The sequence below is a fragment of the Pogoniulus pusillus genome, chromosome Z, assembly GCF_015220805.1.
Source record: "Pogoniulus pusillus isolate bPogPus1 chromosome Z, bPogPus1.pri, whole genome shotgun sequence".
NCBI classification, from domain to species: Eukaryota; Metazoa; Chordata; class Aves; order Piciformes; family Lybiidae; genus Pogoniulus; species Pogoniulus pusillus.
Genome location: NC_087309.1, coordinates 15,718,139 through 15,744,397, shown reverse-complemented (window position 1 = coordinate 15,744,397; position 26,259 = coordinate 15,718,139). Strand labels below are relative to the sequence as shown.

Sequence of the window (26,259 nt, the reverse complement as noted above, 5' to 3'; positions counted from 1 at the left end):
GATTCATGATCCATCTCAAATTGAATCCTATGATCTTCTATTTCCTGTGTCCTTATGTTGCAGGTCTCAGAGCTGGATACTGTACTACAGGTGATGTCTCATGACAGTGGAGTCAAAGAGCAGAATCACCTCCATCGACCTGCTGGTCATGATTCTTTTGATGCAGCCCAGTATGTAGCTGCATTCTGGGCTGTGAATGCATATTGCCAAGTCATGTTGAGCTTCTCATCAGTCAACACCTCCAAGTCCTTCTCCACAGGGCTGCTCTCAGTCCACTCAGCTGCTCTGTAATGTGGTAGTAAACACACTTCACTAGCAGAACACAAAATGTGCAGCATGGAAGCTAATGGCTTCCTCACATCTGAGAACCAAATCCAGTTCACTCAACTTTTCATCCTTTTTCCAGGGAACTTGGGATGCAGTAGCAATCCCTATGAACTGCTGCAGGAGTTGTCATGTACCAACACTGACCAGAACTAGGTGGGTTTCTTGACTGATTTTGCCGACTTCTGGTTCCAAACACCCTGCTCAAGGATCATAGTGCAAGCTTTGGTGCAGCCATGCCTGAAATGCTCAAGGTTGCCTTTCCTCTCACAGCTATGTGGAAGCACAACTGTAATTTTTTTCATAGAGTCATAGGGGTTAGTAAAACAGCTACACCTTGGACTTCTGGAGGGCAGACTTTGGCCTGTTTAGGAGGCTGATTGACAAAGTCCCTTGGGAAGCTATCCTGAAGAATTTAGGAGTCCAGGAGGGCTGAACTGGCTGGACTCACTTCAAGAGTCTGTTTAGCCTGGAGAAGAGGAGGCTCAGGGGTGATCTTATTACTGTCTACAACTACCTGAAGGGGCATTGTAGCCAGGTGGGAGGTAGCCTCTTCTCCCAGGCAACCAGCAATAGAACAAGGGGACACAGTCTCAAGTTGTGCTGGGGTAGGTATAGGCTGGATATTAGGAAGAAGTTCTTCACAGTGAGAGTGATTTGCCATTGGCATGGGCTGCCCGGGGAGGTGGTGGAGGCACCGTCCCTGGGGGTCTTCAAGAAAAGCCTGGATGAGGCACTTAGTGCCATGGTCTAGTTGACTGGCTAGGGCTGGGTGCTAGGTTGGACTGGCTGATCTTGGAGGTCTCTTCCAACCTGGTTGACTCTATGATTCTATTCTATGAAGAGGGAAGTTCTTAAAGGCACAGGAGCAGGCTGTGCCCATGTGTCTAAAGACAAGTTGGCAGGAAAGGCTCCCAGCCCGGCTAAATAAGGACTTTAGGCTAGACCTCAAGAAGAAAAAGAGAGTCTATGGCCTTTGGAGGCTGAAGTGCTCAATGCCTACTCTGCCTCAGTCTTTAGCACTGGATCCAGCAGTGTCCTGGTTACCTACCTGTTGTGGAACGGAGTTTAGGGGAATTTATGGGGAAAAACATGCGAGGCCGATTTGTAAAGAAGATTAAATGATTTATTACTAAAACACTAAAAATCCCCTTCCCAAACTTATTTATAACTATCCCACGTAAGTTCTTGATTCGCGGTCGCAGATTAAAACAGAAAATGGCTCAAATGAAGAGAGTCTGTGGTTTTAAGAGAGTTCGTTCGAGTCTTGGGAGATCATTTAGTCTCTAGATAAAGAGTTTGTCGGTTACTCACTGTCCAAATGCAGTTCAGCAGGGTCTTAGGGTATTATTCTTAGAGTACTATGAATTTCAGGGCGTTGTCCGAGCCTTCAGCCTTCTGCAGGTTCAGGCCGAGGTGGGCCCTGGCTTCCGAGGCTTACAAGGATCGGGCGCTGCCGAGTTCGTGCCGAGCTGGCTGTAATTTTAATGCTGCCGAGCGATGCGTGTGCAGGCAGAGTGTCATTCAGAAGAGCAAGGTTGAGAGCGAGAGGGTCCAGAGGTGCAGAGGGATGCTCGATTAAGGCAAATGCAGCATTTTTATAGGGCTCAAAAGAGGTGTGTTTAGCCAGTTCAGGTGATTTTACGTTAATTTTACAGATTGGTAGAAAGTGATAATTCATACAATTGGACAATTCTTACCACAAACAACCTATAAGACCACCCAGAGGTTAGCCCCCAACAGGTGGTCAGCGAGCTATGGGAACCAAGGTCTTTGGCTCAAAACATAGCTAATGTTTACCTTCTACCTCTCCTGGAGGAGAAATATTCTCAGGGGCCCTGTAGCTGCTGGAACAGCAGATAGAAATATTGTTTCATTTTTTGGGATGGTTGGCCTTCATGTGAGTCACGACCCTGTGCAGAAATGGGGCCTGCTAAAGGGCTCTATTACCTTCCATGACACCACCCTCATGAAGTAGGTGCCAGGGAGGAGAGTCAGAATGAGGACATCACAATAAATGAGGAAATGGTCACTGATCTGCTGCACCACTTAGACGTACACAAGTCTATGTGTACCCAAGGGTGCTGTGGGAGCTGGCAGATGTGCTTGCCAAGCCACTTTCCATTATTTTCCAGAAATCCTGGCTAACTGGGGAGGTGCCAGTGGACTGGAGGGAGGCAACTGTGATGCCTGAAGGAGCAAGAAGGGCAGAAAGGAAGATTCAGGAAACTACAGACCTGTCAGTCCAACCTCGGTACCAGGGAAGGTCATGGAGCAGGTTATCTCAAATGCCATCATACATCATACAGACAACAACCAGGGGATCAGATCAACTCAGCATGAATTCAGTTTTGGGCAATGCAATACAAGAGAGAGATGGAGGTGCTGGAGCAGGTCCAGAGGAGGGCAATGAAGCTGGGGAAGGGCCTAGAGAATAAATCTTATGAGGAGCAACTGAGGGAGCTGGGGCTGTTTAGTTTGAGTAGGAGGAGGCTGAGGGGAGGTCTCATTGTTGTCTATAACTACCTGAAGAGAAGTTGTGAAGGGCCTGGTGCTGGTCTCTTCTCACAGGTCATTGGAGACACTGGGTAGGTTGAGATTGGACATTAGGAAAAAGTTTTTCACAGAGAGAGTGGTCAGGCATTGGAATGAGCTGTCCAGGGAGGTGGTTGTGTTTAAGAGTTGTTTGGATGTGGTGCTTAGGGATATGGTTTAAGGTAAATCTTGTAGAGCAGGATTCTAGGTTGGACTTGGTGATCCTGATTCTGGCCTGCATCAGGAACAGTGTGGCCAGTAGGACGAGGGAGGTTATTCTGCCCCTGTACTCAGCACTGGTCAGGTCACACCTTGAGTACTGTGTCCAGTTCTGGGCCCCTCAATTCAAGAGAGATGTTGAGGTGCTGGAACATGTCCAGAGAAGGGCAACAAAGCTGGTGAGGGGCCTGGAACACAAATCCTATGAGGAGAGGTTGAGGGAGCTGGGGTGGTTTAGCCTGGAGAAGAGGAGGCTCAGGGGTGATCTTATTACTGTCTACAACTACCTGAAGGGGCATTGTAGCCAGGTGGGGGGTGGCCTCTTCTCCCAGGCAACCAGCAATAGAAGAAGGGGACACAGTCTCAAGTTGTGCCAGGGTAGGTATAGGCTGGATGTTAGGAAGAAGTTCTTCACAGAGAGAGTGATTCCCCATTGGAATGGGCTGCCCAGGGAGGTGGTGGAGGCACCGTCCCTGGGGGTCTTCAAGAAAAGACTGGATGAGGCACTTAGTGCCATGGTCTAGTTGATTGGTTAGGGCTGGGTGCTAGGTTGGACTGGATGATCTTGGAGGTCTCTTCCAACCTGGTTGATTCTATGATTCTATGAAGGGCTTTGCCAACTTGGATGTTTCTGTGATTCTGTGATAGCATTGTTTTGGCTGGGAAAGACCTCCTAAGACCCAACTATTGTTGGGGCTTGGACTAGAAGATCTTCTGAGGTCCCTTCCAATTCCTAATATTCTGTGATTCTGTTGTCATTGTGAGCAGATAAACACTTCAAGAGACGAGGGAGCAGCTATGGATCAGAAGAGGCATTTTCCAGAGCAGTACCACCCAGTCAGAGCAGACTTCTTTGCTTCTGCAGGCTTAAACCACTTCATTCAATAGTTTGTGTTGTCTTATGCATCAGGCAGTTATGTAAATTTACAAATCATGCACTAATTGGCAAACAATTTCATAAATTTAGTAACTGGGAAAAAAAAAAAAAAAAAAAAGAGGTAGGTTTCTAACTAACCAGGCTGTGCTCCCTCCCTCTCAGATGGTGCAAATTCAAATACTGCCTGGAGGTTGCATTTCTGTAAAACTCTGCTGCAACTTTTATAGTTTAACCACAGGCTCATGTGCACGTTCAAGAGATATCTTTTAGGTATCTCAGGCTCAATCTCTTCCAAGCATAGCTAAGCCCTTTCCTCTCTTTCCTTAACACCAAACTTCCCTAGCTAGCTGGATCACTGAAAATTTTGTTTTGCCTGTTTCTTTCTTATTCAGATTCTTACTGTATCTAGCCTCTCACTCTTTTAAGCCCAGAACACTATTCTTTGCTAGCAAATTATATTTACAAACATAGAATCATAGAATCAACCAGGTTGGAAGAGACCTCCAAGATCATCCAGTCCAACCTAGCACCCAGCCCTAGCCAGTCAACTAGACCATGGCACTAAGTGCCTCATCCAGGCTTTTCTTGAACACCTCCAGAGATGGTGCCTCAACCACCTCCCTGGGCAGCCCATTCCGATGCCAATCACTCTCTCTGTGATGAACTTCCTCCTAACATCCAGCCTATACTTTCCCCAGCCCAACTTGAGTCTATGCCTGAGCTATTACCTAGGTTTTACTTTACCACTCTCCTTGTTCTCTGGCCTCCCCATTTAGTTACTCTGAAGGGGAGCAGCTGAAGTTAGGTCCCTCCTTTTTTTCCCCCATTTGCCAAGTAACCTTTGGAAGTATCTGTTGTGAAGACAGGGAATTAATGTGGCCAAGTCAGGAATTCTAAAAATAGGATTATTTTATTTTCGTCCCAGCCCCAAACTATACACAAAACGAGTTTAGGTTTATTTACAGACTTGAGTTTGATCAGGAATTTCTTCAAACGGATGTTATTGCACAAATTTAGAGGTTTAGAGGTTTAGTCAGGAAATGGAGAAGGCTAAGCTATAAACACATTTTTACCCCACTATGAATCAGGCTGAGCAGAGAATTAAAGGCTTACTCATGGAGGTGTTCAGCAGTGATCCCTCGCTGGATTTGTCTTCTCTCAGCTGCCTCCTGACCTTGCAAGCAATATCCAATAATGTAGATCCACACGGCAGAAGCCCAAGGTGAGTGGCAAAGCTGCCAAACTCAGAAATGTCTTGAGACATGTCTGCCACAGGACAGGGATTCATGGAAGCGACACTGCCTTCGCAGTGGCAGGGGACAGCCAAACTGCGAGGGTCTCCCCAGTTGGCTGCTGATATGGTCTGAGAGTAGCTGGTCCAGGTGCTGCTGGCAGTTCTCTCAAAGGACCCAGGGCTTGCCAAGCCTTCAAGTTTGCACAGAATGGTGCAAAAGTGGGGAGAACCACCCCAAAGCAGGAGCAGTGCAAAACTGAGCTGTGCAAAAAGGTAGGAGCTATTCAAAAGCAGGGACAGTCCAAAATGGGAATTCTGTCATGGCAGGAACCATGCCATGTTGGGCATTCTGTCAAGGTGGGAGCTCTTTCCAGGCGGGAACCTTTCAAGGCAGGAATCTCTTCATCTTCTCCCTTGCTCTATTTATGCTTTTCTAGACAAAGTGTCCATTTACCATTTTATACTGGGCACAAAATCCCAGCCAAGCACCAGCCTGATTCCAGCACAGGCTTCCACAAGGGTCTGCACACGTGCAGAAAGGCACCTTCCACTGTGCCCCCTTCAAGCCTCCAGGGTGTGTGTGGGGGGGGAAAAGCAGTTTTCGTGTCTTCTTCTCCCCATTCAAACCCACTGGGGGAGGAGGGGGAGAAGAGTGGAATTTGGAGTACTCTGGAACAGTATCTCCCCAAATGCAGGAATATGCTCTAGGAAAAGACCAGGGAATCATAAGCTTCTTATGGGAAGTGGTTGTTGGAGATTCCAGGATATAAGCACAAAATCATCCTTCAACAATATACTGTGTTCTCTCCACCATCTAACTCAGCTTCACTTGACCTATACTTTCTCTTATCCTTTGGTACAGTTTTATGCATTGCATCTTTGTCCTTTCTTGCCTTCACCTCCATCCTTACATCCTCCTTGTTTAATTCTATGTTTTTGTCCCAAAGCATAGTGCTGGTTCTCCCCTTCTCTCTTCTTTTGTATTCTGGGACCTCTCTCTCACTTTATGCTCCAGAAGAGTTCTCATTACTTCTCACAGCAAAATCCATGTTCTAGAGAGGAAGAGAAGTCTTAAAACAAGCTTCTTGTCTATCTCATCAAACTGGAAATTCACAGCACATATAATACAATGATGAGGAAAGTGGAACATATTACCAATGATGGACCTGACAACTGAGCCAGACAAAACAAACCAGAAAGTAAGTTAAATGAAAGTCTGAATGAACAAATGAAATACCCAGATAATTTATTAGATTAAGACTTCACACAACATACATAAATATATGCCCAGGATGAGATTCAACAGCAAAACCGCTAGAAGCAGAAAGAGTGTGATCATTACAGGCCCACAGTGTGCAAGCTGCACAAAAGCAAGGACTACAGAAACACTTGGCATGAACCAGTCAATAACAACGCAAAGTGAAGGCATGGGTGGGAGACTTAGCAGAAGTCATCTTACTCCACAAAGCCTTATGTAAAACACAGCTTCATGTGTAGCTCTGGACAAACAATTTATGGCCGGACTAGCTCCCCAGTGGCAGCTTCCTAATACATAACCTTAAACTTAAAAGGACATTGTCAAGTGATTGCTTTTACTAGTTTAATTTTTGCATTTCCTCTACTGTATTAGCAGATGGAAAACAATTCCCCTCCCAGTTCCAACTACTGATTTTGTCCTTTCCTATTTGACAATCATTGATTTTTTTTTCTAGGGCTATAAATGTTTTAATAACTTCAACTTTGTAGTGCCTCATGGCAAAATATCTTTGCTTGCACTGACTGCTAAACACTATTCCTAATGTACTCCTGATAACTAGAGCAAAAGCCAGCATTATAAAAAAACATTTTTCACAGGGTCTACCAAATTAATAGCTTTTGTTTCTTCATCCACATCTCACAGGCAGTTAAAACATGCAGGTCTTCACCCACAAGACATTTCAACCACCTTAATGCTAGAAATCCACGCTTCACAAATGTGTGCCTCCCCTATAGCTTTGACAGCACCTTAAGCATAGAGCCTACAGCCCTGACAATGTCCCTTGAAAAAGAGCTACTCACGAAATACAGATTCAAGTCAAAAGTCACCCTCAGAATTAGAATTATTAATGGATACAATGGATCACAAGGAATTGTAAAGCAGTTAAATATTGGCACCCACAAAAGAACCAAAGAACAGAATGCTCCTATGCAGTCTCCTCGACTGGGTACACAAAGGCACCTTTCAAGAGATATACTCATATTTTTTTGCTGTTCCAAAAGGTCATTTAGCACTTATTAGAAAAGCAATTAAAGTTTCAGTCAAACTGGAAAAGAGGAGAGAAGCAATCAGACTGAAATCGGACAACTGGTTCTTCATAAATGTCAAACCTTAAAAAAAAAATACAAATCCCCAAACCAGTAAAGCTAAGAATCACCACAGAATAATCCAGAACACTAAGATTTATGTGACGGTCATTTCTTCATGGATTTCCACAGTTTTCCTGCTGCTCTTTGTACATTTCTCTCTTCTTGCTCCTCCTTATCCCTGCTTTCTTAAAGAAGCAGGCTACTCAGCCAGTAAGAATGAGAAAACCTATTTTCCCACCTGCTACACTTGGGTCAGGGCACTGAATACAGGGTTTTAAGCAGAACCCTGTGCCTTCACAGGATTAGAGAGTAGAACAAGAGGCACATTCAACAGCAGATAGACGTAGTCAAAAGAACTATAATACATCACTGACAGTAGGTCAGACCAAGCAGGGCCTTTCCCCAGTAGTCATTTTCTCACTCAGTAATACTGCTCTCCTCTAAACTCCTCCAAGCAGCTTTTAAAATTCATCTGGGATTAACAAAAAGGATATCACCTAATTTGTGATTAAGACAGGGCCTGAACGAAGCAGCTCAGGCTAACCTGAGGTTCATCTCCCCCTTCATTCTCCTTTTGTTGTATTGCTGTAAAAGCACAGCACTGCCAGAGGTGTGTGCTGGATAACCTGCACTGATGCTCTCATCGGAGACATGACGCAGGCCTCATTGCCGATCCCCACTGGCTCCTCATGGAGCACCTAACATTGCACTGGAAAAAGTATGCAGGTGGCAGGCAGCCACGATACTCCAGGGATCAGAACAGCAACTTGTTACCTATAAGACAAGCAGGGTTGTCTAAAGAGACTGTCAGAAGAGCTGTCCTGGCCCACGAGGTGCTGAGTGGGAACAAATGGTCTAGAACCTGCCCACAGTGGCTCCAATCTACCTTTCCCTTGTTGCAGTTTTACTATGCAAAATGAGTATTTTAGCCTCATATTTCTACGAACACATGCCAGTGGCTACTGTTACAATAAAATATGAACACTGCATTGTGGAGAAAATGACCATTAATCCTGTAATCTGCAGTCATTTTTACCAATTCGGCACATTTCTTTAAATAACAAAGTACATGCAGTAGATGGAAGTGCATTTAAATAAACTGAAATAGATACAGCATGAATAATTAAAGCCAGCAGGGAAATGTGCATTGTGAGGTGCTAGTGGAAATAATTAGATTTATCTTATTTAGTATGGAGCCTGGATACAGGATCAAAATAGTGCAAGTTAGTGAAAATGTCTTAATCTGTTCTCATACTACCACTACTGTGTATCTCATCTTGAAAAGTATATCAAATAGGTTTTGGACCACTACAATGTCTGTCTGTGTTCTGCTATTTCAGTGTTAAGTTAACCAGCAAAAACTGTCAAATATCATATTTCATATGGATGCCTAGTATATCAACTTGCAACACTGTCTATTAATAGTATTAGACACTGTATGTTTGAGCTTATGATATAGCCCCTAAAGTCCTAGCATGTTAATATCAGAACACTGAAAGAAAATACAGATCATAAAATCACTGAGAAAAGTACTAAAGCGCTTGTACCTTTATAATATGCCAAGCTTTAAACAGACCTTTTTAATTAGAAAATAATCTACTTTGAACATGGTGGTTTCTTGAATGTTAGGTAGTTCTTGAAAACTGCTTTAGAGCTAAAAATCATAAGCAAAATATACTTCCAACGTGAGCCTGGCAAAGCCATGACTTCAATCCACTAGAAAATGCTTTAGACTACAAAAAAAACCCCAAACCTATTTCAGACTGTTTAAGATGTTTCAGAAGTTTTAAAAAAGATTGCTGCTTTCTGATTGTTCTACCCTGAATGCATTCCTGCCCCATGATTCCTAAATCCAGAATGAAAAGGGTCGATAATCAGCTGTATTTTGGAAGAGCAAAGACAAGCAGTTGTCGCTCAGTTTTAAAACGGTGCTTTAACACAAACAAATCAGCAATGCAAACGTCCTAAAAATTCTACAGAATGGTTGTGTCAAATGAAGAAAATCTCTTCAAGGAGCTGGCTCTCCTCTAGCTCATCTGCTCTGCTCATGCAGCTGTGAGGGGTCTGGTAAGACAGTGGCCTGTGACTCACACGACGAGGCTTCTGCCTTTTGTTCCTGTTACAAGAATCTCTGCAGAGGTGTCCTGGGACAGATGCTGGACTCAGAGCTTCAACCAGGTCAAGAAGACAGGCTTCATACCTACAGAAACAGACCAAGAAAAATGGAGCTCAATTAAGCACCACACCATCACGCAGAAAATGAATCCAGTCTTTCCGTCTTCATAATTCAAACTAGACCTAGATTTTCCTAACAGCAGCCACCAGCACAGAAGAAATGTTAATGTATGGGTTCCTATGAGGAACACTTTAACGCAGAAGCAGTCAAAAAGAGGAGAGTAAAGCATGGGTGTTCAGGTTATCTTAAAGTGTTTCATCAGCTTTTCCATTTGTGGTGTGTAATGTTTCAGTCATACTCCAGAAACTGATGACTGACTTCAGATACTTGCCAGCCAAATATACCCAAGAGCTACAAAGCAGACCTACACAGGTAACAGTGACTTATAGACATGCTGTACCTTTTTGAATAAACCTCTATACTTAATTTAATTTCCCAGGGATTTGAAAACAGCAGGAGATTTTATTATTATTGCCACACTCTACCTGTGCTTCCTGTAAATCTCCATGCACTATATGGGATCTGTCTTGTGGGAAGCACCAGAGGAATATAATCTAAGCAAGGCAATACAAAATCAACACTTGAGCACCAAGAGAAAAGGCCAAGGTGCTAAACATTACTCAGGCTGTCCTTTAAGTATAAGTAGAGATGTGGGGAAGGTTGCAAGCCGACATTAACTAGTAACATACACTGAATAATGGCAATTACTTCAGACTGAGACTTCCTATTAATATTCACATTAGACAAGACTTGATCTAAATACCAGCACAGAACTGATCATTACAATACATTTTCTCAAACAGTACCATTTCCACTGCTTCCCCAGGGACGCTGTTCCCCAGTCTAAGAGATATCACTCAAGAGTTTTACGCAGAAGTCTCCTTTGTTCCATCCTTTTGTTAGCACCAATCTCCTTAATGTTCCCAAAGCTGAAATAACTCACAAGTTTAGTGATTTACGTGCACACAATATTATTCACAGCACCCAACCTAAGGTATTGTTGCTGGTTTCCATAGGGTCCTTTTCTTCTAAGTAGAAAGAACTTATCCAAAGTGTAAAGGAACAGCTCAAGCTCAGGCTGCTTCCTGCTTTGAGAAAAGCATTTTTCCTTTCAGGACAGTGGGAGTTAAGGAAAACTAAGCCAGACAGCTGGGTTAGGTTCCTCAACTCAGACAGGATGAAAAATTCTTAAGAGCAAATATTCACAATAGTTTATTGTTGTGCAAGACTGGCTGTGACCAATGTGTCTCCCAGAGGCAGACTTAACACCTGTGCTGTCCAACAGCATCATGCAGTAACAGATAAACAGACTTCCTTCCCTAAAACAGCAGTCTTGTGTAAAATATTCTGCACTAGCTTCAGCAGCGTCATGTCTCAACCATCATTGGAAAACTGACCATGACAAGGTAACTCATAATTACATCTGAGGCACTGAAATATTTCCTCAGCTCAAAGCAGTTAACTGTAGGTTAATACTGATGTTAATGGCAACCACTTGAGTTTTGCTATGACTGCTTGGGAAAAGTCAGCTCTTTAATTTCCTTCAAATTTATTGTTCCCTCCAACCCAATGGTCACCATTATCCCTAACACAGTTTGACTTGACATTACTTCCTCACAAGGCTCTGTCTCCTGTTTCACTACCTATAGATTGTTTCGTTTTCCTTTGGATGCACTAGCTCACATTTCACCCAGAAATCCACTCTGCTAATTTGTTTTTCCGCATTTCAGATTATCTGTGCATCTTTCTACTACCCATCTATTTAAATCACCCCCAATAATAAAGAGTCAAGTGACTCAGAGCAATCAAATACAGCTTTAATTGTGTTACAACAGGACGGTGTAAGTGGCCAACTCTAGGCAAGTGTGAAGCCTTACAGCTACCCTAATCAAGAATTTGGGTAGCCAAACAAGACCATTTTAGAAGGGTCTGTTGTTTGTATTAGCATTTAGAAAGTACCCTCTAAAAAGTGAAGCTCCTTAAATATATCTCTAATACATGATGGAAAAAGCCACACTGATAGTAAGAACTTACCCACAGCTATATTAGACTTTCACTCTGAGGGAGTTTTGAACTAGACTCTATATAGATACATATAGATACTTTGAACCCTAAAGAAACCCAGTTAACACATACACTGGTTTCATTAGCCACACCTAAAACTTCTTTTTAGATTAATCTAGTCAAGCATACAAATGCTTATCTCCCCTGACTGTAGTGCTATCATAAAATTTCAATTTCTCCAGCAGCCACATTCAATCACAGATTAGGCAGAGGGAAACCAAACCAGCCAGTTCATTTATAGCAAACGTGCAGGCCCTAGATTTCAGCAGTACCTTCAAGTTCATTTCTTCTGAAAGTTTATCTAACTTTTACAGCATTTCTGCTATCAGGAAGGCTAAATGATTTGGCAGATTACAAGCACAGCAAATAGCTAAGATTATGTAAAAGACCAGGTGTTGTAAATCAGTCTATTTGACACCACAGTTATATATGCAATAAAGTGAATGAACTCTGCTAACACAGTGCTATCTGATAAAGAGAATGCTCCTTGCAGGTGTTTAGTGTTTAATCCCACGATAATGGTTTGCCCTGGTTTGTCTAGGCAACATCAGACAGCATCTGGCTGGAGGCAACAGAGTAGACCTAGAATGGTATGAAGCTCACAAAGATGATTTTCTCACCATTTATTTGTATCAGAAAATTTAAAGTGACACAGTCAGAATGTGCAGTCCTGAAATGCAACTTTCTTAAAACCAGTATATGTATTCCTTGCACGATCTGAATAAATGCATAAGTGAAAACAGGCTTCATTATTATTATTATTAATACAACACTTAATGGCTTCAGTGAAGTCAAAGCTGCAGGATCAGGCACCCAAGAGTCATAACATTTCAAACAGGAAAACTGATCAGGCAAACTTGGCTTGTGAATGCTCATTTAATGCAAATTAACAGCCAAGGGTGCTCTCATACTGCTCATGCTTCCCAAGGAGAAAAACTCCCAAATGTTTTGCAGAAGTGCCATTACTGCACATTAGCTACATGTGGAAATTTTTCATGTATAGATGTTCAACCAAGCAACCAAATGTCCCATCAGTGCTTATACCTATACGCTTTGATGGGTTTTGCCCTCTCAACAGTTGGAAAGAGGTGGGCAACAGTCTCTTTAAGAATGATAATATTTCAGCCTGCTTTCACTTTTTTGGTACATTTGCCAGTATGCTGGGAAGCAAAAGAGCATCTCTGCAAGAGTCTGAAAAATAATCTCTTTTCTAAGCTGTTTTTGACACTTCCCAGTGATCTAATTTTCATGAACTTGAAATTCTTCATATTCCATCACAGAAGAAAATTTCTTAAGTCTACAAATTTGGATTACAATCTTAACTATTTAGAAAGGTAAAGTCTGGGGAAAGTAGTATTATCATAAAGTCTCAAAACCCACAAAGAATAGGTCCACAAAGCATGCAGAAGGCAGAGGCCATGTGCAAGAGATATAAGTGGGAGACAACAGACCAAGTTAAGCTTTCGAGCTCTTCTGTCAATAAAAAAACATGCTGTTAGGTTTTAATGCAGAAGATAAAAATGCCCAAACTACCTGAGAGGTAGGTGCCGCTAGGACCAAGCCCCTAGAACTGGGTCAGTGCAAAACTGTGATCCAGATGGATAAATCCACTCTGGTGAGCTTGCAATGATATTTCCTGAACCTCCTCCATAAAATGAACACAGGTTGCTGGAAAATCTGGCACCTCACATATGCAAGTAAGCTTTAAGAAATTCTATTATAAATGTCCAGTATTAGCTTCAAATGAAAAACAAGTAACTAGTAAAGTTTATAAACTCTAAATATAGAATAAGTTTTTAGTGCATCATTAAGGTAGTATGAAACATTGCAAAATACTATGATTCAGTGCAGCTTATTAAATATTTGCAATTTAGAGAGAAAAACCCTGCAAAAGAAAGTTGGCACAGAGCCCAAACACTCCTTTCCCAGTTACTTCTGTTTCACTGGCTGTGGAGCAAGAATACAACCCTCTGAACATCTTCGAGTGCATCTTACTTTGCACTGTGCTTCAAAATTGAATAGGAAGGAAGGCTCTCACATTTTTATGACAAATACAAATGTCGCTGTTATTCTGGGAACCATAAAACCACTTATTCCCAGGATGGTTGCTGAGAAATCACCTGGAACCACTTGGCTTTCTGTCTAATAAAACCTGCTGGGCAATCAGAGTTCAGACAGTCCCACTATGTACAGTACCTAAAAAATGGTCAGATTATGCAAAAATGATGCACAGAACTCATTATTGCACAGCATATTAGAGAAAATGGTGCTTTTGAAGGTAACCACAGAGCATTTTTGCATCAATTGGCTGAACAGTGGTATTTATTTATTTATTTAGACATTTGGGATATGTCATTGAATTTTTAATGTTTATCTATTTCCCATTGCTGGTAAAATATATTATATTTTGTACACACTGTTCAATTTTTAAACCACATTACTGTATTTTCATATTGTGCAGTCCGATTTAACTAATAATATCATTTGTTCCTCCCCAAAAAATCTGCAGAATGCCAAACAAGTTTGATATTTGGAGGAGCAGGATTTTCCCCATGAGGCAAAATAACTAAACTTATTAGAGTCATAAATACTCTGGCCGTGAGATCTATGTATATTTCTTTAAACAAGTAGTGTCAGATATTATGTGATCACTATGTTCAGAGATATCTTTTCATTTACAGTCTCTGAAAATTTATTCTTCGACGATAAACGTGTACAAAACACACAGGAATGTCTCTTCTGCAAGGTGATGGCATTTCAACAAAGCACACTGGCAATACGTTTTTGGAGATTAGTAGCTGTATGGGCTTACTTTATTTAACTGTATATACCAGAGGAAATAAAAAGGTTTATTTTTATACTGCTGCTTATATTTTCAACATAAAGTTCAAAGTGATTTACTAATGTTACATGAATTGCCTTTGAATTACAGTACAGAACTGTGCATACGTACAAAGCTTAGCACTACTTTGTATTCATGAAACACCGCCTGCCTCCCAGCACTTTACAAATGCTAAATACAGCTAAGAACACATTCAAGCGGTAAGGAACGGACCCATTTTAGAGAAAATGAAACTGAGCTTATTATTATTATAAAGGGAATACCAAACTTCTATTTGATTGGAACAAGCAGGGAAAACAAAAGCAGGCAACCGGCCTCAGCACTCAGCGCTACCTACGACATCGCACTGGCGATACAACATGAGGTTACCTGTAAAAACAGCTGTGATGACTGGGCTGTGACAACTGAGGTAACCTTAAAGTTAATTGAGGTTCTATGGGCAAAGAGCAGATCTCTACCCAAATTAAAGAGTCCTGTCCACTTTCTTGAATCCACAGTTGTTATGCTAGAGATGCTAGCAGTCTTTCCAAAGCCTGCCCTTTCAACATCCATGTACCATAGAATCATAGAATCATAGCATCAACCAGGTTGGAAGAGACCTCCAAGATCATCCAGTCCAATCTAGCACCCAGCCCTAGACAGTCAACTAGACCATGGCTCCGAGTGCCTCATCCAGTCTTTTCTTGAACACCTCCAGGGACGGTGCCTCCACCACCTCCCTGGGCAGCCCATTCCAATGGCAAATCACTCTCTCTGTGAAGAACTTCCTCCTAACATCCAGCCTATACCTACCCTGGCACAACTTGAGACTGTGTCGCCTTGTTCTATTGCTGGTTGCCTGGGAGAAGAAGCCACCCCCCACCAACTTATCCATAAATTTGCTACAGTCCTTTTTCACTCTGTCACTTCCACGGTGTCCTATGACAGAAGCTTGGAGAGTTCCTTGCTTTTGAAAGGCATAATTTTGGTTTATGTTTTAATCTGATATCCTGCTAGTGCAATCAATTGATTTGAGGACTAGCTGTAGTTAGTCTCTCTGATGTTGTGGGATCTGGTAAAAATCAGCCCTCCGTTCAACTTATGCACAATCTTCACAATTTTGCAAACCTGGTAATTTTCTCATTCAGTCTCTTCCTGTCTAAAGTCAAAACCTCTTGGTCTCTCCTTATATGGCAGATGCTTCATCCTCTTGGTCAAATTAATTGTGCCATGCACCTTTTCTAGCTTACATGCTCTTCCTTGAAAGGCAAAGACCAAAAGAACACATCAGAATCAAAATGTAGATACATCAAGGCTTGTGAAACTTCTGTGAAGCTCTATGACACAAATCCTAATTATCTGCTCTCAAGTCACCCAGGACATTTTGTTGTTGACTTCTTGATGCAAGTCACAGATGAAGAACTTGCCCAGCACAATCCTGGGGAACTCTGCTGCTGACTCTTCCGAATCATGAAAAGTGAACATTAAGTGAAAGACCTTTCCTCAGGTCCTGCAGAAATTTTAATTCTTTAAGAATGCTTGCTGTAGCATGTGTCAAAGGCTTTTCTAAAAATCCAAATGCAGTATGCCCACTGGATCCTCTAATGTGCCACTAGATTTCTGGATTCAGGATTAATAGGTCTGAAATGATGCTGGATTCTTTCTTCTCTCTCTCTCTGCTGTAGGAGTATAATCCAGGTATTCAACAGCACGCCATTTGCCCCAGCAAGAGTGAAATGAACAAGCCAATAAACACTGGTTTTCAGTTGGACTGGAAATGAAAGCTGAAGGATAGAAGTTGATTTCACAGTCACTCCCTGAATGGCCCGAAGTCAGGATAGGGGATTTGCCTTTCATCTGTGAACTGCATCTTCAGTGACCAAAACATATGCTGAGAGGATATTCTCATGTACACAATTGTCAAGAACTCAAAACCAAAACCAACCAGACAAAAACAACAAAAGGGCAAACCTTGAAGCTAAAACAAGAGAATGAACACAGTTAAACAGAGAAACAGAATCAAAGGGCCTGTGCCAGTTGTCCTGAGATTCCCCTTTTGCTTTGATGCAGGCTGAGAATGAGTGGACAACTGATTGTGGCATACAAGAGGAGGCAAATTCAACAGTGCTATGTACGTATTTAAACTAATTCCAGGTTGAGGAATGCTTCCTGTCTGTAACTGGTCTGTATTTTCCAGAGGCATCACAGTTTCTTAATTCTTAAAGAAAAAGATCAGAGTGCAGAATATTTCAAAGCAATTAAAAAAAGATCTGAGCCTGTTATTTAAAATACATCACACAATGTAAAACAGAATATATTTACACACTGTCCTTAGAAAGAGCCTCCCGGAGTGCTGTAAAACCCACATCCACATAATAGAGAGCTTACAGTATCAGAGACTTGCAGAGAACTCTCTGAGGTGGTATTCACAGACTCATAACCTGGAGAAGAGGAAGACTTATTAGATCATCCAGCCATTTCCCTGCTGACGGAGAACCGTTCCCTACAGCATGCTTCTTCACATTTGCTGTTAACAATGAGCCTCTTGCTATTCTCCTTGGGAAGCCATTCCACAGCCAAATATACCTCACACTATCATTACCATTATTACTTATTTATATGCTACAATATAACGTGAAGGGCCTTGATCAGGATCAAGCAGATCAACTCTACCACCACTTGCAAAAGCGATCCTCTCTCTAAAAGAGCACACAGTCCAAGCAGCTAAGTCAAAGTCCAGGGGGAAAGATGTAACACACAATTAAGGAGAACAGAATATCATGGAAAGTGTCACAAAATGTATCATGAATTTTTCCTTCAGAGGCTGGTAGGAGAGAAAGGTGTGTGTCACAAACAAGAATTCATTTCTGATAGCTAGAAGTAAACAAAGGATTTTCCTTCTCTCGGCTGCAACTGAAGCTCTGACATAGTACTGAGAAATCTATCGCCTTTTTTGGTGCAAATCCTCCTTAAGTATTTGAGCAACATTACATTTCTCCCTTCTGCTCCAGCCTCGGTCAACATTTATCTGAGCCACACATTTTAATCTTCTCTCATAAATCAATACTTCTAGCATAGCAACAGATTTTGCCTCTCCTTCAATCTTTGACATCTTCCTAGTAAATGATCACCCAGAAATGAGCCCCAGATTCACTTGGTGGGGTTACAAAGAAACAGAGGAGATCAGCTCGCCCCAGCACTCATGTAATACTTCTCTGTGCAGACTCAGATGACAACAGCCTTTCTGCTGCCACTTCATTGCTCCCCAGGTCCCCCTCTTACATATGTATTGATACATAACACTGCAACACAACCCTGTACACTGCAAGATCTAAAGCACCAGCAAAATCAGTGCCTTGTTTCCTAGGATTACCAATAATTATCACTAAATCCTATGGAATACGGCATGACAGATAACAGTCTTGACACAGGAGAACTTGTAGGGAAGCAGAAGAATTGAGTAACAACATCATACCTTTGCCAAATGAGTCTTGCTTGGCAGTGTTATGGAACAACCCTCCCTCCCTAAGTCTGATAAACAGAACTAAAGAGTTAATGAAGACTTGGTCTTAAAAGCGGTTGAGCACTGCTGGTTTGCCCCTGGCTGTCTGCACACTAAGCACAGACAGTGCACTAAAGCAAACTGGATACAGCAAGAGCACCTCAAGAAAAAAAAAAGTGCCTTAAGGCAGGGCTGATAAGAGATTTTTCTTCCTCAGTTTTCACCGTAGCTTTGCCTATGGCAGCATCCATCCGGCTGTCATTACTGAAATAAGAGTTACTGATGCTCTTATTTATCCTTGCTACACAAACAGATCATTTTCACTTACTCAGGAGTCAGAGACCAACACCTGCTTTCCTCACCTTTCTGCACTCCCATCTTAGTGCTCCCAATCCTCAGTTATCCTACCTCTTTGCTCCTGGTAACAGCCTTTTCTAATGCTTCCTCACTGGACTTTTCACTCAGACCCTGCCGCCATGTTACCAACCTGTCAAGTATAACTGAAAGGGCTTCTTCATTGTTTTTGTCCCTGTGTGCTTCTAATAGCTAAAAAATAACAACAACAACAACAACAACAACAACGAACAACCCCAGACTGCTTCTTTTAAAGTACAGCTGCAGGAAGCTAAATTGGTATAAGTGAGGTTGTAATAATTCTGGAAGGGGGAAAGAGAACAAAGACATGAATGCGGCAAAGTAAAGAAACCTTTTAAATCAGATCTGTCAGTAACAGAAGAATAATTTAGAATGAAGTTTTAGTATAAAAGAAAGAAATTACAGAACCATGGAACTACCACAGAGTTTAACAACCACCTCAGCAATCACTGTTTGTATTGTCCTTCTTTCCACTCCCACACACCCGTTTCCGTCTCATCAAGTCTGAAAGCTCTTCAGATGAGAAAATGAACCTCAGTATATGTACAGCACCTGGGGCCTTGATTCTACTGTGATATTACATAATTACTTTGCACTTCAGAGCCTGCTTAGCTTTTACTCCCTTTAAGCACTCCATCACCACAGCGTATCTTCAGTAAGATCTTCACCCTTTTATTTTTCTGGGCCAAAACTAAGCTGTCATCATCTTTTCTGTCATACTTCATCCCCTTACTTCCTCTGCCTTAACAGCCCTTCTCCTTAATTTTTGCTCTTACAAATTTGTCTCCAAGCATCTTTGCCCTCAAAGCAAACTCTTAATTCAATGAATCATCTTTAAAACTGTGCTTTTTCTTTTATAATGTACTAGACCCTTTCACAAAAGGTTGCATATGTAAGTGACAGTGTAATTCTGTCCCTCTTTTCTGCTGCTCTCAGTATTGCCCCTCAGTTTTGACTTTTTTTTTTTTTTTCTTCCACATTTCATCTTGATCCTAGTGCGGTTTAGGCAAAACTGGGACTCCTTTACACCCTGTACACTGACTGGGACTTTGTAGGCACTAAATAGTTTTACAACTGTCTTAAGGGGCTTGGTTTAGAGGCAAAAAAATTCCCCACAACGTGTAATTTGCAATTGCCATGTACATACTCTGGCAATGCCAATTTGTCTTTTCTCACAAGTTCAGTCCAAATCCCCAGCCTGCCAGATAATAGATCATCTTTTTGCTTCAGTTGTACAATCACTGGGAGATCTGCATAGTTTTAGGTCAAGCACTTATAACCATTTTATGATTCCAAAGTTTCTTACCTTGTCATTTAGTTACTGAACTGTGAGCTTTCATTGACTTTCTAACCACTGTGGCAAGAACTCCTACTAGCTCTGCAAGATTTAAAACCTCATTGAGCAAAGGAGCAAAATTGGACTGCGGCAGTTTTAAGTACATAATGGGGTGGAATCATGACCCTATGGAAGCCAGTGAAAGTCTGCCACTGAGGCTGGGTTTCTTCCCTGACTACTGTCATTTGTTGTCTTGGGGCGAATAAGTATTATAAGCTCTCTATTTTACACTCTGGAAATAAGATGCCTCAGTGAAAGCTTGGAAATAATTTCTTCTACCACTTTCTTTTGTTTCTATCCTGGTAAAATATTTTACATAGAATCAATTGTTGCACCTAAACACCAACTCTTCCTGTTGCTTTGTATGATCCTTCCTCTCCTGCTTGTCAGCTTACTTTCCTCTGCTGTGGTAGAGAACATTTAATAGCAAAATCCAGCACTCAGATTCTTGCTTCTTAATTATCTCTGCCCTGTCAGCTGTATCAGTGAAAACAAGTTACCATTAGACAATGCAGATACCAGCAAACACGGAGTTGTGATAACACAGTCCTGTATTACTGTCAGTACAAAAAAAGCTGTTTCAGGGAGGCTAAAAAAAAAAAAAAAAAAAAAAAAAAAAAAAAAAAAAGACAATAATCAAATAAGCCCAGCACTTCTCAATGGCTAAAGCCCTAAAGATATCTTAATTATTCTTCAATATCTTAATCGTTCTGTAGAATCATGATCTTGTGTAACAGGCATTTTAAATGAAAGGTCCGCTGCTCTGCACAGTTGCCATTTCCTTCTAATTGTGAATTAAAGCATAATTTAGCATGGATGTATGCCAACATGACGAGAAAAATTTACAGACACTAACTTGGGGTTGAAATATCAGGGAGAAAAACCAGATTTCTTTCAGTAATAGAAAAATCACTCACCAAGTTGTACTTTAAAACAAAGCACTAGAGCTTTAAGTTGACAAACTGACTTGAATTAAACCGCATAAAAAAGTACTTGCACTGTAAATCTTACAGGGCAAAAGTGATGGTAGGTTATCATTCTGTGTATTAGCATGCACTTTGGAGAGTTCAGGGCAAGTATGGATACGCATTCATTCCATTTTATGCCACACATTACTGAAAACATATTCTCCATAAATAATTCATAAATGTATTGTCTGAAATTTCAGATTCCAAAAATACAGCACAGTTCTCAACTTTATGGTTGCTTGGTCTTCAAAACAGAAATAGACAAATGGATGGATGGACTTGGCAAACCTGCTAAGAACCCTTCAGTCAGAATTATATGCCAAAACTAAATGCAAACATCTCCCAGCTCCTGATCCCTGGAACGGTGAGGCCATGACAATTGCCCCTGTACATGTGTCTGCCCTTCCTTGGTAAGGAACAGGGGAGAAAAAGAAGAAAGGAAGATATAACGAAGTATTGAGAACAAAGTGTTCAGTCAGATATTTGATTTCAAAAAGAGCATTAGGGAAAAAACAATGCCTTGCTGTTCTCTCTTTATGAGCTGGGTGTGGAGCAGGAGAGTGAGATGAGAAAAATGACATTTTACAGGATGGTGTGATGGACAACTAACAGGTTGAATCTGCCTAGAAATTCTGAGGAAAATACAGAGAAGAGGCATACTATGTCTTGCAAAAAGCTCATTTTTCTGGCCATCTGACTGCACCACAAACTTCAGGTCTGCTTGTTGCATTTGGCTTTTAATTAGTATCACTTCTTAATGCTAATGAAAGGCACCATCTTTAAAGCCGGCTATGCTAGAGTAAGAGAAGTGAATGGGGTCTTGCAGTTCACCTAAAGTCAAATTTTTGCAGGGAGCAGTGACCACAACACTCACAGAAAAAACTGAACTATGTTTCATAGGTGAGAGCACTTAAGCTCTGTACCGCTTGTGATTCTCTTTCTTGCTGACATTATATATGCAGTGATGCTTAGTTGCTTCATAAGGTACTTGGAAGCTTCACATCAGATAGCAACTGCTTTTCAGACAGATTTGCATTCACTTGCTTTCTACTCACCTATTAGAGACACTTACTGCCTTGGTTTAGTTTAAATTTCCCAGAGATTCAAAACACAGCTAACAGAACCAATACAACAATAGGATGCCTTTCCTTCTTTCCCCTCACATTTGAAAATAAAGGAATAAGATGTAGAGAGGAAAAGGGTAAAACACTCACATAAAACACTCTTACTTCAATTTGGAAGTTAAAAGTAAAAACTTTAACAATAAATAGGAGGTATGTAAAGTAGGGGAGTTACAAAGAGGTATAAGGAAGGGAAAGCAAGATACAGATTGATGGCAATGGATGGAGGTAGATTTTCAGGAAGGTGTCCACCATGTGGTGGGATGACCACATGGCAAAACAGGAACAGCAGCAGGAACAAGAGTGGTGCTAGCAGGCAGGGAGTGTTTTTACAGGGGACTAGATAGGAAGTGGGAATGGGGTAAGAATTACACCTGGGGTCAGGTTCAGATCCATCATCGGAGAGGAGTCAGAAGGACCTGGGGTCAGGTTCAAGACCACCTCCCAGGAGGGTTAACCCTTTACACTTATCTACTGAAATCTTTGGTGCCCAGCCCTAACAGAACAGCTCACAAAGTCCTTATTTGCCAGCACCTTATGTGAACTCATCCACTCCAATTTGCATGAGAGCAACTGTTGCAACAGAGCTCAAATACTTGGCATCCCAACTTACTGACTACTTGGATGCAGACCGTACAAGAAACAATGCTCTCATAAAAATTGTATTCTAGTACCCAGTTGCTATAAAACTTCTAACACTCAGTGTGGAAGGGTTGAAACTATCTCCTGTTCCATTCATTTCCAGGTGTGCTGAAATCTCTGGGGTAATCTTTAAATCAGCTGAGATTTCATACATCAAAGATGAGGATACATAATTCAAGAGAAGCCACCAAGATAAAACAGAAGCTGTAAAAAATACAGCATGTTGGTAGCGGCTGGCTTAGCATGTCAAAGAGAGGCGACTGCTGGCGAGGAGCTGCACACAATCAGCACAAGAGCATGCTACGAGGCAAAGCAGGTAGAGATGTTGTAAGCTTCACAGGGACACAGGCACTGCGCAGCCTTAATACTGCACAAGTACCAAGGTAGAAGGCACCCTATTGAAAAAAAAACAAAACAGCAGTGAAGCATGGAGACACACTCAGACCTGATGTCCCTCAGCTGTAGTCATTGTACACTAACAACCTCTTTCAAGAAGTTTACACAGGTGGTAGGTGTCCCATTGAGATAAATTACCTACTTTCGGTAGCTGAGCAGATGGGCAGGGAAGCGAAATTTTAGTTTGTTCATTCCCAGCTGTCAGTAGCAAAGATGATCTTGGGCTCTGCAGGATTACTTTTCGATAACCATACACATGTGGACAGTCCACATTTCTGTTAGAAACTGCCTAAGGTCACTAATACTCTACAAAATAGGGCAGGGCATTTACTAGCTCAAAAGACTGATGCTATATAAGACATTCCCTATATATTTTGTATGCATTCTAGACCAGAAAATGTACAAAGAGAGACCTCAACAGGCAAGAGAGATGGGCTCACAAGAATTTGCATCATTCAAGAAGAGGAAACATGAACTCCTGCATTTGGGAAGCACTAAGCCCTAGGTATCAGCATAGAATCATAGAATCAACGAGGTTGGAAGAGACCTCCAAGATCATGCAATCCAACCTAGCACCCAGCCCTGTCCAAATAACTAGACCATGGCACTAAGTGCCTCATCCAGTCTTCTCTTGAACACCTCCAGGGATGGTGACTCCACCACCTCCCTGGGGAGCCCATTCCAATGCCAATCACTCTCTCTGCCAACAACTTCCTCCTAACATCCAGCCTAGACCTCTCCCGGCAAAACTTGAGACTGTGTCCCCTTATTCTGTTGCTGGTTGCCTGGGAGAAGAGACCAACCCCCACATGGCTACAGCCTCCCTTCAGGGAGTTGTAGACAGCAATGAGGTCCCCCCTGAGCCTCCTCTTCTCCAGGCTAAACAACCCCAGCTCCCTCAGCCTCTCCTTATAGGGTTTGTGTTCCAGGCCCCTCACCAGCTTTGCTGCCCTTCTCTGGACACATTCCAGTATCAGCTTTGACTGGCAAGAAAGCAGCTCAGCAGAGGACATGGACACTTGTCCGGGCAGACAGAAAACCTGAACACAAAGTGGTAAACGATAGCACTGCCAGGAGGTTGAAGTTATCCTTCCTCTAAACTCAGCCCTGGTGGGACACAGCTGGAGTCCTGTGCCCAGTGCTGGACTCTCCAATACAACAAAGGCATGGCCACATTCAAGGGAGTCCAGTGAAGGGCAACAAAGATAATCAAGAATTGAAATATCTGACGTGAAAGAAAAATCTGAGAAAGCTGTAACTGTTCAGTGAGGAGCAAAGGCAACTCAGAGTGATCTTATCAGTGTGTATAAATATTTGATTAGGGAGGAAAGAAGATAGAGTCAGGCTCTTCTCAGTGGCTCCAATGAAAGAAGACGAGGCAATGGGCACAAATTGAAATGCAAGGAATTCCATTCAAATATAATTAAAATGTTTTCTCACTGTGTAGGTGATGTAACACTGATACAGGCTACCCAAAGAGATGGAATGTCCATCCTGTAGTCTCTATCCACCCTTCGAAGATAAGCAAAACCTTACGCAATACCATCCTGAGCAGCTGCTTAGGCTGACCTTGCTCTAGGCAGGGCTTTGAAGTAGATGACCTCCAGAGGTACTTCCCAGCCTCGTTTGTTCTGTGGCTTCATAATGGGGTACTTCTCTTCATGAATAAATTAAACCTCATGAACAGCACATGACAAGAGGCCCAGGACTGACTAGAAAGAACTGTACTCTGACTTGCCCATATGGTAGACACAGGGCAACCAGGGAGACTTAAAATGCCAATGCTTGCAACCTAGAAAGCTCTATAAACAAATCCAAACACTAACCAAGGGCTTCTGCCCTTAAAGGTTTACAATTTATTAAAACCAGAATGCATGGAAAACTTGATGGCACATTTAAGCAAGGATTTGCCCTTCCATCCTTGCCCTTCCTTCCCCACACACTTTGCATCTACCCATATCCTCAGATCACTTGCATCTATCCACATGCAAATCTGTCACAGTGTAGCACACAACTTCATACACTTCTTTTTATTTTTGAGCAAAATGGTCACAGCCACGCTGTAAAAAAAAACTTAGTAAAAATATTTTTAGTATCTTCACTTTAGCTTGCAAATATTTTTCTGGCAAAAATCCCCAGCTAACTTTACAGTACGATCTCTCAAAGGGAACACAAAACTTACTTAAAAAAAAAAAAAAAAAAAAAAAAAAAAAGAAAAAGAAAGAAACAAAAAATCCCACACTACAAAATGAATGTGACCTAGGGACTTACCGTTCTATGCAACAACACAAGCAGAGTGCACAGAGACAGTGAAGTCCACAGGGCGTGAAATTAAAATTTTCACACAGATACAATGAAATAATGATACAATGTTACAACCTTGGCACAAAAATCTTCTGGTTTGAGTAAAGTCAATGTCATGTGATGTTACGGTTTGTGCACTGGTAGAAATGGTCTGCAGCTAAAAAGTTCATCACAAAACAGAAGGAGCAAAAGCAAGAAAATTGGATGGATAATTACAACAGGCTTCCGTATTCTAGCGGTCGAGGCATTCCTTAAGATGCACATAGCAGCAGTACCTAAATGCCACTGACACCTGATTTAAGAAAGCATACTTTCCCCACATGCTGAGAAATCTAGATGCCAAGACACCATTTGGAGGCAGCAAACAGAGGACTAAAGAGATCCAAACTTGGCAAAAGGGAAGAAAGGTATATTTCTCTTACTAGGTCGGTTTGCTGTCTACAAATAATACGCAGATATGCAGGTTTCAAATTCCAAGCATATACATAAAGAACAGGGATGCACAGAGCAATTAAGACAGTCAAGCAGAAGCTGGGATGAGGAGCAGCTGGTGCACTATGAAAGTCCTTTTAGGAATTGCTTCACCTGTTACAGTAAAAAGAAAAGGCAGTGTTGGAACAAACAGGCCTCAGCAAGCACAAGGTCATTGGCACAAGAATGGAGCTTGAGAAGTTTCAGGCAGATGCACACGTGGGACACTGTTACAAGAACATGCCACATCAGATTTGAGGCTCGCAGAGCAAATTACAAACAGTACCTTTTATACTAGAAATATACCTACGCAGAGCAACACTGAATTATCAGATAATCTGGAAGGAACGAAAAGTATTTTAAGAGTATGAAAAAAAGGTTGAAAACTCATAAATCTTAAAGCTGCTTGTACATTATGATGTATCACAGATACCTGGTGGACTGACAGATGTGCATGCATTCTACAAAATATATTATTAGGTCTGAAATATGAGGGGGGAAAAAAAATCTGAATTCAGTACTGCTCCTCATCTCAAACCACAATTTCA

General features: G+C 41.8%; 1 protein-coding gene across 1 annotated transcript in view; it reads right to left on the bottom strand.

Moving 5' to 3' along the window:
• Nucleotides 1-6,410: 6,410 nt before the first annotated feature.
• The window catches only part of KIAA1328 (KIAA1328 ortholog), a 227,307-nt gene continuing 207,458 nt past the window's right edge, over nt 6,411-26,259 (bottom strand). Inside the window, exon 11 of the mRNA XM_064176570.1 lies at nt 6,411-9,735. Coding sequence (XP_064032640.1) covers nt 9,525-9,735 — 211 coding nt within the window. The 3' untranslated portion in view covers nt 6,411-9,524. The remainder of the gene's footprint in view (nt 9,736-26,259) is intronic.